Here is a 16,310-nt window from a genome sequence, read left to right as displayed (position 1 = left end):
AAAAACTATATCAACATTTGGAGATAAAGTATTGTTTTTCATTTTTGTTGTTCATTTTGTTTTGATCTCACTAGCTCAATAAACTACTTGAATATAGTGAATAGTTTCAGAAATATTTTATACACTAAAACCACTGTAAATAACTCTATTACTCAAAACATTTATTACACGACATTAACAATTATTATTTCTTCTTCTGCTTTAATTAGCATTGTGATAGAATGGAAATATATAATATATTACATAATAAGTATATATACATGTATGTATGTATGTATGTATGTATGTATGTATGTATGTATGTATAACAGTACTGGTGGGCGCTTCAGTAGACTCTTTAAAGATACATGGCTGGAAGATAAGGAGATGACTCTTCTTGATAATTAAGTTTGACTATCTTCAGATTTGAATTTTTCATTGGCCAAGTGACATTTTATTGTCAGGATATTATAATAGAGGGAGACAGCATATTTTCATAATCTGCAAACACACAAATTACTTATGGAAAATCACATTCCTCTTGTATATTATTCATTTAAAAAGACCTAGGAAACTGGTAAGTAACTCTAAGCAGGGAAGGTTCAAAATTACAGACACTTGGTAGCAATTAGAATCTAAACATTCTGCTCCTGTTGGTCACTATGTTAAGTTTACTGTGACCTGTTTTTCTGGCATATCATTAAAAACAAAAATATGTAACATTCCTCCTTGCCCCCAAAGATGCACACAGAACAGCCAAGAACTTGAGTAGAGTGTTTTGCAGGTTAGCCTGGGTGGGTGGGGGGAGCATTCCTTGTGTCTCCAATGTTCCACTCTGAGTTCTTCTAAAGCACAGATGGGACTTTACTTCCAATAAATTAGGAAACTAGAACCACTGTGTGACAAAGGTCACACCATGTCTTTGCCCAGTTCTGCAATACTCAAAGCCTAGGGCCTCACCCTAGCCGCAAGTCTTGCCAAAATCCCCAAGTCACATACACAGACACTTGAGTGGCAGGCACTTACTTCCTTAAGAGTGAGAGTGGTGGTGGTGGTGGTGGTGGTGGTGGTGGTGGTGTGTGTTTGTGTTTATTCTTTGATTCTTTAGTGACTGCATATGGTAAAGAAATTTGGTCATGACCTATAGAACCAGTTTGCCTATCCTGGAAGACCTGGGACATGTGTTTTGACTTTTTTTAACATTTATTTTAAGTGTGTCTACGCGTTGGGAGCCAGATTGAGGGCCTCTTGCCTGCTACATTAGTGTTCTTTCACTAACTACACACCACAACCTACAGCATTACCTTTTAAAATGAATTGGGCTTGGCTTTCTCAAAATATGAGGAATATTGAAGCTTTAATAGCTAAAAGATAATGTTGTAGCCTAGTGTGGTTCAGCATGTCTGCACTCCAGGACTTGAGAGGGGGCTGAGGCAGGAAGACCTTGAGTTTGAGAACAACCTGAGCTACATCATGAGTCCTTGTCTCTTAAATCAAATCAAACAAAAGCCAAAAATATGAGCCAATAGTTAAATGTTTTCTAATGTTTCAAATACCATGTTAAATGCTTAAAGTAGCAAATAATCTAATTTCAAAATAATCAAAAGTTGTTGACTTATGTCCCAGAACATAGAATAAAGAAAGATCCAGACTTTTACACAAGGGGTCACTTGGTATAATGGAAAGTCTGATTCGAACCGACAACCAAGGTTCAGGAAGGAAGCTCTCAGCAGTCCTGCTCCACAGCATGTAGGTGAAGTGAGCAACACACAAGTATTTGTACATTTATTGGGAAAATGAATGGGCATATTTTTGTCCTTTCAGGGTTATTTCTCTTTCACTTTGCAGAGATAGGGTACATGAATTCAAATTTCACTTGAGTTCAAAAAATGTTACTCGAGATGATCCTCAATTGAACACAACAAAATTAATAGTGAGACTGGAAGAAAAAAAAGACATCAAAAATAGCTTCGATTTGAATTCATATTTAGCCTCAAAAGCACCTTACGAATCTTTAAGTAATCAAATCAAGAGAGCATGGTTTTTCTCTTTTGATTTGTTTCTTTAAAGTGATTAACTAAATGCTTTTTCTGGCCTCTGCCCAAGAGCCCACAAAATCCTGAGGTTTAGCAATGCAAATCCTTTCCAACTCACCTCTCATAATACACAGACACCTCCATTCCCTAGATCTGCCTTTCAAGAGTCCACAATAACTCATTAACCCCACTGGGTGGGGAGGGGGTGGTCCCTCTCTCTGCTGCAGCAATAACTTTCTACAAAATGTTCCACTAGAGAAAAAAATTGACGATGGACATATTAATCCAAAACAGTCCATTGAATTCTCCTTAACTTCCAGGGACTGGATTATTATTATTATTATTATTATTATTATTATTATTATTATTATTTTGTCCTGCTTTTGAATCGCAGAATATCTTCCATGCTCTTTTAGGTTTTTCAAGTTAAAAATTCCTGATAAATATGGGATTTAACTAAACACAAACCCCATTTGTTTATTTGTTCATTTATTTATAATAAATGGCTAGAGAGCTCACCCTGCCCTGGGCAACATTCAGAGACACTTAAGTGGATTGGGTTAGTAGATAAAGTAAGGCAGTCCTGTACAAAGTTCTTAACAGATGAGCCCCAGAAAACTGGTAGCGTTGTCAAAACATTTTGATGACTTTTCAAAGAGGTTGCCTAGTGGTTTTCTTAAAAGGGTATTTTAATTGATACTGGCAACAAAAATGTGAGAATCTGAAATAGGAATTCATGGCGTATAAAGCAGGTGTGTGAGAGTGTGTAGGATGGCCTCAAACAACCTAGTCTCTACTTTCTGAGATGGGGAAATACAGAGACCTAGGTGGTACTTTCCAGGGATGTTGACAGAGGCAGCTCACATGGACAAGAGCACCTTGTGGAAGTTGCAAACCTCTTCGGGGGGGGGGCTTACGATTAAGAATCTGACAGCTGGATGGTTGCAGCAGAAGTTCCACATTGAACTGGATTGGTTTTGTAATAAAGAAAGCACAGCTCTTGCACAGTTGTGGGTGAGGAGCTGAGTAAATTTCAAGATGTGGAGTCAAGTGGGGGCTTAGAAACCAGACAGACTAGACAAGTAATACTGCAGCAACAAAAAAGAGAGCACTCTTTAAAAAAAAAAAAATTACTTTTTCGATTTCAAACTGAGTATATGGAACCACGGGATGTTATAAAGAGATCATTTAATGATCGTGGAACTGAACTCTTTTCTGAGTTCAACTGTAATTTTATGCTATTGCTTTTTAAAAAAGTAAGCAATCTGCCCCGCGTCTTTCCATCCTTTGGTAGGATCGGCGAGGAAAGGGTGCATATTTGATGTTTCTCGGTGTGTTTGCTTTGTTTTGTTTCTGGCGGTTCTGTTCCTTAACTATGTTGGTTAATAACCTGTTTCAGTGTCTGATGAAGTATCCTTATAGGTACCAAGTTTTGGTAGCCAGTCAGAAGGTGATGCGAGAAGAACAGTTCTGCGACAATCAGGCCAAAGCATACTTTCCAAGGTGTGTTTCTTTCGTCCCTAGTTTAAATTCGGGTCCTGCCTGTTGTTCGAAAATTGTCGAGGCAGCTCCTGAAACTGCTGTTTCTCCAAGTCCGTTAAAAAGCGATTGGTGCCTGGGTGGCATTTCCCCCTCCCTAGTCCTGCTATATACCCCACCCCCATCGCCTAACTTTTGCCAGTAGGGACTTGCCCTGGGGGGTATTTTGTCCTGGGAACACAAAACTATTTTCTTTTCTGGAAATACGTTGACGTCAACTGGAAGCTGTTTTTGGTTGCTTTGTTTCCCGGAGCTTCCAACCCCAGTACACCGCCTCCGGCAAACTGCTAGCAATTGGAAGCAGCTCCCCTAGAGGGAGGGGAGCCCGGTGTCTGCACCGGAGCGAGTTGGGGGAGAATTGTATTAGCTGTGCTGCAAACGTGGGGAGACCCGGAGAGCAGCTCCCTCGTGGGCCCAAGCATGGAGCTTGATCCTCTAGGCGAAGTTCGAAAAGCAGCCTGGAGCCAGGAAGGACCCCGAGTTCTTAGGGCTTCTAGAAGTCAAGGTTACTGGTAGGTAGTTAAGTGACTTGCCTGAGCCCAACTGAGTTCTCTGCACTGCAGGCAGTTCTTCAAGGTTCCAAAACCTGGCACTATCACCGGACGAAAGGCAGGCACGCCGGAAGTGGCGGTGGGCAACTAGCCTGGGCTGGCTCTTGAGCTGAGCTCTGAGACATGTGTGTCCACTTAGTTGCCCACTGCTACAAGCTCTGGGAAGCTCATACATTTCTTTACATATATCCAGAGCTGAGACGAAGAACAGAATGCCGTGAAAAATCTGACAGCTTCTCTAGTAGCACTTAGAGAAGAAGAATTCCCCAGAAGTATAACCTCTAGGACCCTCTTCTCGGACAGATGTAATAAGGGCGCGCGCGCGAGCGCGCGGGCGCGCGTGTGTATTGTTTCCCAAAGGAGCGGGAGGGAACCTGTGAGACAAGGACTTGTTGTAACTTGTTTCACACCTGGCTTGGCTTCCCGACGCTCTGTGGTGTCCAAGGCTGAGGAAGCTCTTAGAGGGCGACGAAAAGCCACTTTGATGGCCACTGGGCCCAGACTTAGCCTTTCTTTTTTCTTATTTAACATTCCTTGTAAATTATAACTTGATGGATGGTTTCTATTGTGGCACAAAATGATAAACGCCCTGGGGCGGGGAGCTTGGGGGGAGAGGAAGACAGGCAACGTGGAAAGAGGGAACAAATAGTTGAGGCAGGGCTCCCCGCAGCTGAATTGAAACATAGAGGCAAATTCCAATGACGCAGGCGAGGACCCGGCGAGGCTGCCTCCAGGCGCTTGGGCGCACTGCTGCGATCTGGCTCCATCGGTTCTTCATGGCCTTGGGTCTCAGGCCTGGCTGGCAAGCCAGTGAAGACTCGCTGGAGAAAGTTAATAACCCCGGTTATTGCCACCAACGAATAGAATAGTTAAGGTCCTGGTGTCACTAGGGCGCTACCCCCAGGGCCGGGAGTGATGTTGGTGGTGACGCGAGGACGTGTCCAGAGCCTGGGCGCGCCGGGGGCGGAAGCTGGCTGGAAGTGGGACAGTACCTCCTATGGGAAAGCGGGACCCAGCGAGCTCTCTGGCTGTCTTTCCAGTTTCCGAGGTGCCCGCCCCCACGCGCCGGAGGCAGCGCAGCCCGGAGGGCGAATGCAAGGCAGTTGGCAAACTTAAGTGAGAGCGGGCTAGAGATCCTAATTGCTAGAATTGTGGCGAGAGCGGGGGCGACCCAAACCAAAGTTCACTTTTTCCACCCGCCCGCTCTCCCGCTTACCCTTTAGGGATCCGCACTGTTTTAGTGCCAACCTGGGTACTCCTCGCCCCAGAGTGTTGTGTCATTTTGCTCTAGGGCAGGGAGGACGGCAGCCCTAGTGGGTGGCAAGTGGGTCCCTGGGGTCCCGGAAAACTGCTCTTCCCACATCTCTCCTCCCACCAGCCCCTCCCAATCTTTCTTTCTTGCACTTTCCTGGGGCTGGCTAGACCGGCGCGGACTTGCCCCAGACCTTTGGGGAGCGCCCCAGGTCTTTAATGACAGCTTAAAAGTGGCAGTTGGAAAAGTCTAAACAGATGAGGCTGACGTGGGGCGTGTTTCGCTTCTTAGCAAGAGTCGGGATGAGAGCTGGGAGCCGCGCTGCTGGCCCCAGGCCCCCGCGCCTCGCCGCCAGCAAGTAGGTGGGGGAGCCGCTGCCGCCGCCAGCCCCATCCCGCTCCCAAGCCTCGCCCGCTGCGCCCTGGCCGCGGGCGCACAGAGGGTGCAGGGCCTCCCAGAGCCTCCTCCACCCAGCTCATTAACCTGCCTGCTCCGGGCGGTCCGGGACACCGGCTCCTCGCAGCAGCACCCGCGGCCGGCTCACTGCAGCAGCCTCCCGGATCCCCCGGCTCCGGGGGGCAATGAGGGGGAGGTGGAGGGGGCACCGCTCCTCGGGCATTACCTAGTGAAGCGACACTGCCCCGCCCTCCCACCGGCCCTCCCTCGCGCCCGCCCGGGCCCGCGGGCCCGCTCCGCCACAGGGTAAGTTGGGAGTATTTCGCCCCCACCGACAGCTCTCCCTCCCCTTCCTATTTTCCCCCAAAGTTTTCCTAGAAGTGGGGATCAGGCTAAAGAAGGAAGAAGGTCCAGCTGGCCTCCCTCTTTTATTCCCTCCTGGCCACAATTACCCCCTGCTTCCCCTCCCTAGCATCCCCTCGCCCCTCCCGAGAGGCGCTCCGGAATGACAATTGGAGCGCGGCTCCTTTAAGAGCCCGGCTTTGCCTCCCGGTAGCTGAAGGTCATTAAACACAAAAGCTCTCAGCGCTGCGGTCCAATATAGCGCATGCGCCCTGCCCGAGGACTGGCAGGGAGACGGCAATATGGCGAGAATGCCTGGCAGCGGGGACTGTAACACCAGCGCGGGCGGCAGCGCCGCTGCTGCGGCCGAGAACAATGGGGAGCGGGGTGAGGGCGAGCGCGGGGCCGGGGGCCGCGGCCGCCGCTACGGCCGCCCGCATTACTGCAGCGCGGGCGAGGAGGAGGAGGAGGAGGAAGAGGAGGAGGACGAGATCCAGGAGGTGCAGATAACGGGGGACGAGGAGGAGGACGGAGGTGGGGGGCTGGAGGAGGACGAGGAGGAGGAGGAAGAGGAGGAGATGGGGATGGACTGGGAAGAGCCCCTGGAGCCGGAGGACTCGGCCGGGGAGGAGCTGGAGCCGGAGCCGGTCCATATGATCCATATGGACCAGAGCGCCGCGCTGGAGCCCGAGGCGCCGCCACGACTGCTGGCGCCCCGGGCCCGTGCGGGGCCGCCCGGGGACAGTGCGGAGCTGGACCCCGACGTGCTGCAGCGCCCCGAGCGGGCCCGGCTGAGCGAGAACACCAGGCTGGCCACCCGCTACGCCGTGCGCATCTTCCGGGAGTACCTGAGCGAAAAGGCTCAGAGCCCGGACTTCGAGACCATGGACAAGGGGGCGCTGTGCCGCGTGCTGCGCTCCTTCTATGCCGAGGCCCGTTCTAAGAGCGGCCAGCTCTACAGCAAGTCCTCGCTCATCAGTATCCGCAGCTCCCTCAACCGCTACCTCAACGAGCCCCCTTACTGTCGCACGCTCGACCTCACCAAGGACCCCGAGCTGCGCAGCGCCAACCTGACGCTGGCCGCAGTCATCCGCAAGCTCGAGGAGCAGGGCGCGGGGCCCGTGGTGCAGAAGCAAGCCATCACGCGCGCCGACCTGCGCAAGCTCTACACCTCCAGCGTCTTCAGCACCAACACGCCCTTTGGGCTGCTCAACAAGGTCTGGTTCGAGACGTGCATGTACTTCTGCACGCGAGGCCGCGAGAACCAGCGCGAGCTGGAGGAGGACTCCTTCGGGCTGGCCATGGACGAGGACGGTCGCAAGTTCGTCTACTTCAAGTCGCTCGGGCCTTACCACAAGTCGCGTTCCTCGTCCTGGAGTAAGAAGCGTGCGGAGAGCAGCGACGAAGAGAACTTGCCTCGCATGTACGAGACGGGCACTGAGTTCTGTCCCTACGCCAGCTTTGTCAAGTACCTGTCTAAGCGCAATCCCCTCTGTAAGGCGTTTTTCCAGCGGCCCCGGGACCACTGCAGCGAGGGCGATGTGACATGGTACGAGAACAAAGCCATAGGCAAGAACTTGCTGGGCACCAGGATGCAGATGCTCTCCAAGGCAGCCAAGCTGTCCAAGACCTACACTAACCATTGCATCGGCGCGGTGTCTATCGCCACACTCAACAGCATCGCGGGCATCGGGACCAAGCTAGGCTCCCCAGCCCCGCAGAGCTGCTATACGGACTCTCTGAACGGGTCAGCTCGTCACCACTCCCACCATGCTCCCACCCATCCTTCCCACCACCACCGCCCCCAGCCACCCTCGCTGGGTAACACTTATATCCTCCCCAAAGACAGCCAGGTCGGACCCGACGTGAAGTCAGAGGCTGCGCCCAAGCGCACGCTGTACGAGTCAGTGTTCGGGTCAGGGGAAATCTGCGGCCCTTCTTCCCCCAAAAGACTTTGTATCCGTCCCTCCTCGGAACCTGTGGATGCGGTGGTGGTGGTTTCCGTGAAACACGACCCCCTGCCTCTTCTTCCAGAAGTCAATGGGCACCGAAGCACCAATTCTCCCACCATAGTTTCACCTGCTATTGTTTCCCCCGCCCAGGTAACCAAACTGACGTTTATGCATGAAATATTTGTCCGGTACCAGTTCGGGACTAACTTTGTGCTCTTCTAGATCGGGGTTAGAGGGAGGATTTTTTTTTTTAAAGTAGTTGTTACACGGCACGGGATTTGATACAGTCCCTAGAAATGAAACTCTTCATGCTTTCAGAGTCGGGGGACTTTACACCTAACCTTTAAAAGATGCCAAGGACCCTTAGCTTCCAAGTCGCTACAGCAAAGTAAAGCTAGAAACCTCAAAGTTCAGAACAAAAGGTTTAAGCTCGCTTGCGATGCCTCCCAGGATGCCTTGATAAGGCAAGGACTGCCAGAGCGCTAAGTACAGGTAGTTAACCTAAAAGATATTACATTTAAAATGCTCCATTACATACTCGTCATAACTTCTGAAGATAGAGAAAAAAAACGCTTCTAAATTATTAAAAAAGGAAAGGATGCCAATCCCACTTCCTGAAGATTGCTTTTTTGTTGTCCTTGTTAAAGAAAGGGGGTGGAGACTGCAGAGGCCTGCTGTGAAGTACCAGTTTATTCTTTTAACGCGCAGCCCTGTGTAACCTGACCTTTGGGGTGTCATTCCCATTAGTGTTCGTTAACATTGCTCAGATTGGAAAGTGATGTCTGAGCTAGGGCCAGGATACATAGGAGTGCAGCTGGGCAGTGCCTAGGTCATTTGCCCACTTGCAACTTGCTATCTTGGGAGCAAAGAAGGAAGATGAGGGAGGCATCACCTCCAAAGTAAGTCAGGAGTCAGACAAGAGTAAAATATGGACGAGTCAGCTCACCGGTCCTGGCTCAGGTATTGTCATTAAATCTGAAAGAAATCTACTCAATCCATCACAGTACTGACTATACAGAGAATGGGGCCCCGAGTATTAGAAACTTTCCCTTGTGCCTGTCTGCCCTGAGGAACCTGTTCACTAACACTGGCAAGGTTATCTTGCTGTCTTGGATGACTCTCCAGAAGGCAGCAGTAGGAGGTCGCTTGTGCCCCATTCTGCGGGCAGGTGCCACAGAAGTTTGTTACTATCTTGGCCTCCCCTACTATAGGCAGAACTAGAAATCCTGCCCCCAGCCTGGAGCTCTAATGCAGGCCCATCACTACCTTTGTGCTTTTTTCTCCAAAGTGGAAATTCCAGTTCTGGACAAGCTTACCAGCTCATGGGCATGCCTCAAGGCTGCCAGGAAGGACTGGGAATGGCAGGCTGAGCAGCTCTGGCCTCTAAACCACACAGGGTCTGTAGGCTGAACCCTGTGCTTCTCTCTGTGTTTCAGTCTGTCAGGGGTAGTTCAAAAATGTTTTGAGGGTAGAGAGGCAAGTTGGGGGCTTGCTTTTTCTTTGAAAGCAAAACAGAAATGTTCACATTCTTCTAATATATATATATATATATATATATATATATATATATATATATATATATATATATATTCATTGCTAGACATTGGACATTGATGTTATATAGATGTGTGACTGAAGGGTCCAGAACAGTTATTTTCCTTCTTTTTTTCCTGGCTTTTGTTTTCCATGGGTGTACGCCCCCTTCCCTGGGGTTCATTTACTCTAGTGGGCTAAATCAGCCTATAGACTTCACATTGACACTTTTATTAGTCTCAAGTCATTGTCAGGCAGGTAACTCTGGGGGTTAAATGCAGATCTACGCATATTTGCTTATGTGATTACTAACCGTGGCTGCCCAACAAGGTCTTAGCCGGTGAGGTTTTTAGTTAAAACTCTGAAGAACAGGGGTTCTGTTCGCACTTTGGGGGTGGGGGTCCAGGGCTCTGCATGTCAGACAGGGGCTGTACAGTAAGTAGCACTGTGTCCCCAGCCTTGTGGGTCTGTATTTAAAGTCACACTTTTCATTCCAATAGAGTAGAAAACACTTCTTTTTAAAGAAACTAACAGTAGGATATCGAAGAGAACTTTGAACCGCTGGCTTCATGAGCACCCACTGAAGGGGAAGCGGGTGAACCGGATGTTTGCTTTAGGGAGAAAGATGACACTAAACTTTTACCTTTGGCATGCATTAAAGTTCCCATCTTTGTGGATTAATGACTGGTGAGGTTGGTGGTCAGTTGAGATGTAAGGCATCTGCTCTCCCCACTCTCTTCAGTCGCCTGGAGATGCCTCACCAGGACTAGGAGCTCCAACTGTGTCTTCCTTAATTATAAACATGACACCTTAACCTCAATATCGGCCACTGCCACTGGTGGCCATGCTGGTACAGACTTCCTAAGGCAGAGATCAGCACTGGTGCTGAAGTCTCCTTTAACACAGTGAGTTCCCCAGGAGATGACGAGTCTGCTAAGAGAGATAAACTCACTGTATAGTCCCTTCTTATCCTCGGGAGACACATTCCCAACCACCACTCACACATAGCACTGAACCATGGATATCCTGTCCCCTTATCCTCCCGCCATACATACCTGTTATAAAATTTGACTTATATAGCAGGCACAGTAAGAGATGTACAATAGCATCTCTTGATAAAAAATAGAATAAGTACAATATCCTGCAAGAAAACTTATCTAATGCTTATGACTTATTTATTTCTGGAATTTTCCATTTAATGTTTTAGACCATAGTTGACCTTGGAAATTATGGGTAAAGAATGAATAATCTCTTTCCTTCTTCTTCTTCTTCTTCTTTTTTTTTTTAAACTCCTGAGGGTATTAAGTGTCTTAACCTATGGGAATGGTAGAAAATGAATACATGCAAGAATAAATAGGAGTATGGAATTTATTATTTTTCTTCTAGTGTATCTGCCTTTAGGAGGGTTGATGGTAATGCTAGCTGACCAACTCTAATTACGTTTAGTGGTGTTAGCAGTCACAGTACTGCATGTTCCTTTTCCCCTACTGAAGTGTTATGATTACCAAAGTTTTGCTAGCAATTGTGTGTTCTATTGTATTTTGTTGTTTGTTTATGTGTTTACTTTGGTTCTGGGAACTGAACCTAGTACTTTGCATATGGTAAAGACTTACTTGCTATGCTCCATTTTAAAAGTCTGACACCATCAAGCATGGTGGTGAGCCTATCACTGGAAAGATTGAAGCGAGAGGATCTTGTATTTGAGGCTAGCCTGTGCTCTATAACACAATCCCACCTCAAAAATAAATTAAAAAAAAAACATTCAATAGTCCTTCTACTATATCCTATATCTTTATAACTATTCTCTTTGCATGAGAATACAGCATTTCACCCACTAAGTAGATGGTAGAAGTTTGTAGTTTGTTGTCCTGGGATTGAAAAATCGAGTCTCCAGGATTCTCAGTAGGCTCTAATGTTGTATCTCAGCCCCGGAATTGTATTCTTCATCACTCAAAGGTATTAGTAAATTTATGCTCTAGTCGCCATAGCTTTTTGTTGATGTTTTTACAGATGATTTATCCCTTCAGTGAGGAATAAAAAATGAGTAAGTTAGTTCACTCTAAAACCTACTTGAGGCTGAAGATGTAGCTCAGTGATATAGCTTATACTGTGTGTTCAGAGCTGCAGGCACCCCCCCACACACACACACATACCCATAAACGTCAGGAACACATGCAGACTTGTGATCTAGGTGTCTGGTTACACTTACTTGGCCCTAGCCCGGATTATTCTGGAAGCACTTTTAAGGAATTCTTTAAGTAGACTAGCAGCATAATGGTTCAGTCCTCTCTTTCTGTGAGACCTGCCTCACTGTGTTGTTCTTGAATTGATCCTTACAGTGTACAAGCTAGATGGGGAGCAACTACCTAGCTGACACACACACACACACACACACACACACACACACACACATCTCTTTAATTTACCTTCTGGAAGAAGTCAGATGCTAACATCACTGTTGCTTTTAAGGGGATGCTGTGGTGTTAGAGAAGGTTGTGTCATGTCCCCCAAACTGGCCTAGAATTGCAGGTCCTGCAACATTTGCCCACTAGTGCTGGGATCATAGGTATGCCCTATAGTGTCCAGCCCCCGGAGGCCACGTTCACATTCGCATGCCTTGGTGCTGAAGAAGCTGCTGTGTGTTATGCATGTATTTGACGGAAGGACGTGTGCATTTAATGTAGTACTGAAACCATCTCTGAACTTGTCTCTGAGGAGGGCTGGGCAGAGAAATGCCTCTTTGTAAAGGTGAGAATGTGTGCAGGTATGAAAGGCTCTGGAGGAAACGAGACTTCTCTGCACTGCCTACCTGGGAGCATGGCGTTTAACTTCCTTGTTAAAGATGGGTGCTTTCCTTTGTTCTTAGTTTTGGTTTGTGGCTACATTCCTTTCCCTGCACTGAGATGTTTGCTCTCTTAGGGAAATTTCTACATGTCTTGTGCGTATATGCTCGGCTTAGAGTTCTCATTCAGGAAGTAGTAACTGTGTGCTGACTAATTCAGCCTTGTGCCAGGAATTAATAAATTGATCAATTTTCTACTTGGCAAGTAATCTCTTTGGCAAGATTTCAGCCTCATTTCATGTTAAAACCAGATCAAAATAAGAAAGTTAAAAGCTTTTTGTTTTTAGGGGAGGGGAGAGCTATAAGGGCCTCATGTAGCTCAGGCTAGCCTACTCCTAAGCCAACTTTTTTTTCTTTTAAATAAACATGGTTTTCTTTTCTTTTTTAAAAATTATTTTATTAGATATTTTCTTCATTTACATTTCAAATGCTATCCCCAAAGTCCCCTATAGCCCCCCCCCCTGCCCTGCTCCCCTACCCATCCACTGCCACTTCTTGGCCCTGGCATTCCCCTGTACTAGGACATATAAAGTTTGCAAGACCAAGCAAGGGGTCTCTCTTCCCAATGATGGCCGATTAGGCCATCTTCTGCTACATATGCAGCTAGAGACATGAGCTCTGGGGGTGCTGGTTAGTTCATATTGCTGTTCCACCTATAGAGTTGCAGATCCCTTCAGCTCCTTGGGTACTTTCTCTAGCTCCTCCATTGGGGGCCCTGTTTTCCATCCAATAGCTGACTGTGAGCATCCACTTCTGTGTTTGCCAGGCACTGGCATAGCCTCACAAGAGACAGCTATATCAGGGTCCCTTTAGCAGAATCTCCCAAGTGTTCTGGTTACAGGTATTAGCCATTATGCCCAGCTGATACATCCAATGGTTTGTAGTTGTTGTCGGAGGAGAGTGATCTGGGTTTATATTTTTCTTTATGGAGTCTTACATGTTATTATTATGACTAGGGAATATTATTATTATTATTATTTATTTTCATTACTTTTGATGAAATAGGGTCTCACTGTGTCCATTTTCCTGTCTTAGCCATTTAAGCAGCTAAAATTCAGGGACACACCACCACACCCAGAATTTATTATTCCAAATTTATATAAATCAGTACCAAAGGCTCATTCACTGTTCATTAAAGCAGATAAAACAGGAAAAGAAGTGGTAACCAAAAAAAGTTTGGGTGTTACCTATGTAAAACAGGAGTGTCCATTGGGCTCCTCTGAGTCAAGTTGTCATCCACAAAACTCATGGTTAGCCCTCCCAGTCCCCAAATCTTGTAACATTTTAAGTAAGTTTATGCTGGATTGTACTCATAGCTATCCTGGGCCACAGGTTGGATAACCAAGACATAAAATTAAAATCTTTGTGTCACCCTGATTTGAAATCAGACCCCCCTAAAGACACCCACTTGTTATTATCAAGGTAGATTCTGAACAGAGAAACACCCCCTCCCATCCCTTTCGGCTTTCTGAGACAGGCCTCACATAGCCCAAGCTGGCCTTGAACTCATTGTCTGCTCAAGGGTGACCTTGAACTGCTGATCCTCCTGAGCTGGAATTACACCAGGACACCAGGTTTGTGTGGTGCTAAGGATGGGGTCCACAGCTCCAGGCATCGGAGGCGAGCGCCCTACCGACTGAGCCACACCCTTAGCATCAGAAGCTCTTTCTCAGTCCTCCTAGTTGGACCGGAGATGACTTGGAGTTCTCGAGGCAGCATTGGCCAGTGAGAAAGCCCACTCCAGCTCTGAAATGCTTGGTTTCAGGCTATCTTTTGGGCTGTTTCAAAAGCACTGCTGTTGGAGTTGCTGGGTAATTGCCTGAGCTACAGGTTCTAGGAGCAAGTGTGTAAGCTAGCACTCTGGCTCTGAGCCAGGCTTGTTCCTAGAAGCTGTGTGACTTCTCTCCATTCATGGTCCACTGGTGAGGTCATAGTTTGAAGACTTCTTTGGAGTATGTACTACGTAAGGAATGCTGTAATTGAACGTATTGTTTCAGAAGGAAGATAGGTATACTGAACTTAATAAATTAAAGTAAAAAACAAAAACAAAAAACCCAAAACTGCAGTTTTAGAATTTGAAACTTTAAAGGAACCCGTGTGTGTGTGTGTGTGTGTGTGTGTGTGTGTGTGTGTGTGAGAGAGAGAGAGAGAGAGAGAGAGAGAGAGAGAGAGAGNTGTGTGTGTGTGTGTGTGTGTGTGTGTGAGAGAGAGAGAGAGAGAGAGAGAGAGAGAGAGAGAGAGAGAGAGTGTATGTGTTGGGGTGTGTGTGATTATATGTGTCAGTGTTTCTGTCAGTGTTTGTGTGTATGTGTCAGCATGTGTCGGTGCATCTGTGCGTATATCTGTGAGTGTGTGTGAATGTGTGTGTCAGTATCTGTTTTTGTATATGTCAGGGTGTGTGTGTATGTCTGTGAGTGTATGTGAATGTGTGTCTTTGTGTCAGTGTCTGTGTGTGTATGCTCATGTACATGTATGTGTCTGTATGAGTATGTGTATATGCATGTGTGTGTGAGTGTATGTGTGTATATGTGTGTGTGTGTGTGTGTGTGTGTGTGTGTGTGTGTGTGTCTAGGACTTTGTCTTCCTTGCTTGCTTTCCACTTTAATTTTAAAGTCAGGTCTCTCACTGAAGCTGGAGTCGTTGATTTGTCTAGCTGGCTGGCCAGTGCCACACAGGGATCCTCTTGTGCTGATGTAGACACACCTGGCCCTGGCTTTTCTATGGCTCTGTACTCAGACCCTCATGCTCATGGCCATCCCAAAGCCTGCAGTGGCCCAGTTTTATGTAACACTTTTATGTTCTATGATGCTGGATTCAGTTCAGCGATAGCTGAGCATCTTGCTGTGTGCTACAAAGAGGAACAGGGTCTAGACCCTCCCCTTGGTGCAGATTCGCAGGGACGGGGAGTCAAAGCAGTTCTCTGTATAGTCATAAACACAGTGGAAAGGGGAAACTCTTCCAGCCTGGCCTCTGGAACTTCTTTTGGGTTTTCAGCTTATAGCTCTGTCTTAGCTTCCTCTTTCCCACTTTCCAGAGGGGACAGGCTACATGGCGTAGATGATTTCTCTGTGGTCTGTAAATGAGCAGTAATGCCCTGTGAGATGCCTTGGTGCAGCCAAGGCTGTGACCTAGGGTGAACACAGATCTAAGGCTGTAGCTGCTCATGCCCATGACTGTGAACTGGGTAAGAAAGCTTGCTGCAGTGAGCTACAAGAGGCCAGACTTTTAAGGTCTTCAGTAAGTCTGGTCCCTCTGATCTATACTTTGTCAAGCTGCCTCTTCAATCTGAGAGAGATTCATTTGTATTTAACAGTGAATTAAGTGACATTTTTGTATTATGTCATGGCTTAAATTTTGCTTGAGCGGTAGATAAGTCTTTTTGTTTTAATTATAAAAGTAGGAGCTGTTGTACAGCACTGTGAAGCCAGAAGGTGGGAGCTTTGATTAACCCCTGAACTGCTTCCTTGTGGGCATCCTCCTGTGCTTGCCCACGGCTCTCCACAGTGTTAGTCCCAGGAAGTCTTACCTGGAGACCCTCTACATTCTGAGGTGTGTCATTTGAGTTCCTGTCATTTGCCAGGTATTGACCTTGATTGTGTTTTTAATTTCCCTGCTCCCCTTCTACCCCCTTGCCATGCCCCAACCCCCCAACCTCCCAGGCACTGGCAGAGTGAGGATAGTGACAGACTCCAATGGTGAACCCTCTAGAGACAGCCCAAGAACTGAGAGTTCTGCAGTGATCTTAAAAGAGAAAAAGTGGTGCAGGCTAAAAGAATGCATTCCTCCTCCCACGACCCTCCTGGTCCCTGGAATATGAAGCAGAGGCAGTGCTGTTGGTAAAACTATGCAGGGCAAACCTTGTCTGGGAGCATCCCTTGTCTGGGAGCA

General features: G+C 47.3%; 1 protein-coding gene across 3 annotated transcripts in view; it reads left to right on the top strand.

Annotated features, from left to right (window-relative positions):
• Kctd1 (potassium channel tetramerization domain containing 1) overlaps positions 1–16,310 on the top strand; it is a 188,252-nt gene that overhangs the window by 85,191 nt on the left and 86,751 nt on the right. Inside the window, exon 1 of one of the 3 annotated variants that reach the window (XM_021214358.2) lies at positions 5,385–6,059. The exons of 1 other annotated variant lie outside the window; for it this stretch is intronic. Coding sequence is in view for 1 of the 2 variants with exons in the window: in XM_021214356.2 (XP_021070015.1) it covers positions 6,398–8,197 (1,800 nt within the window). In the remaining variant the exon portion in view is untranslated. One more of the 3 variants, XM_021214356.2, reaches the window with a different exon arrangement.

This window comes from Mus pahari, chromosome 15 (genome assembly GCF_900095145.1).
Source record: "Mus pahari chromosome 15, PAHARI_EIJ_v1.1, whole genome shotgun sequence".
In the NCBI taxonomy this organism is placed as follows: domain Eukaryota; kingdom Metazoa; phylum Chordata; class Mammalia; order Rodentia; family Muridae; genus Mus; species Mus pahari.
This window is presented reverse-complemented; position numbering and strand designations above follow the sequence as displayed.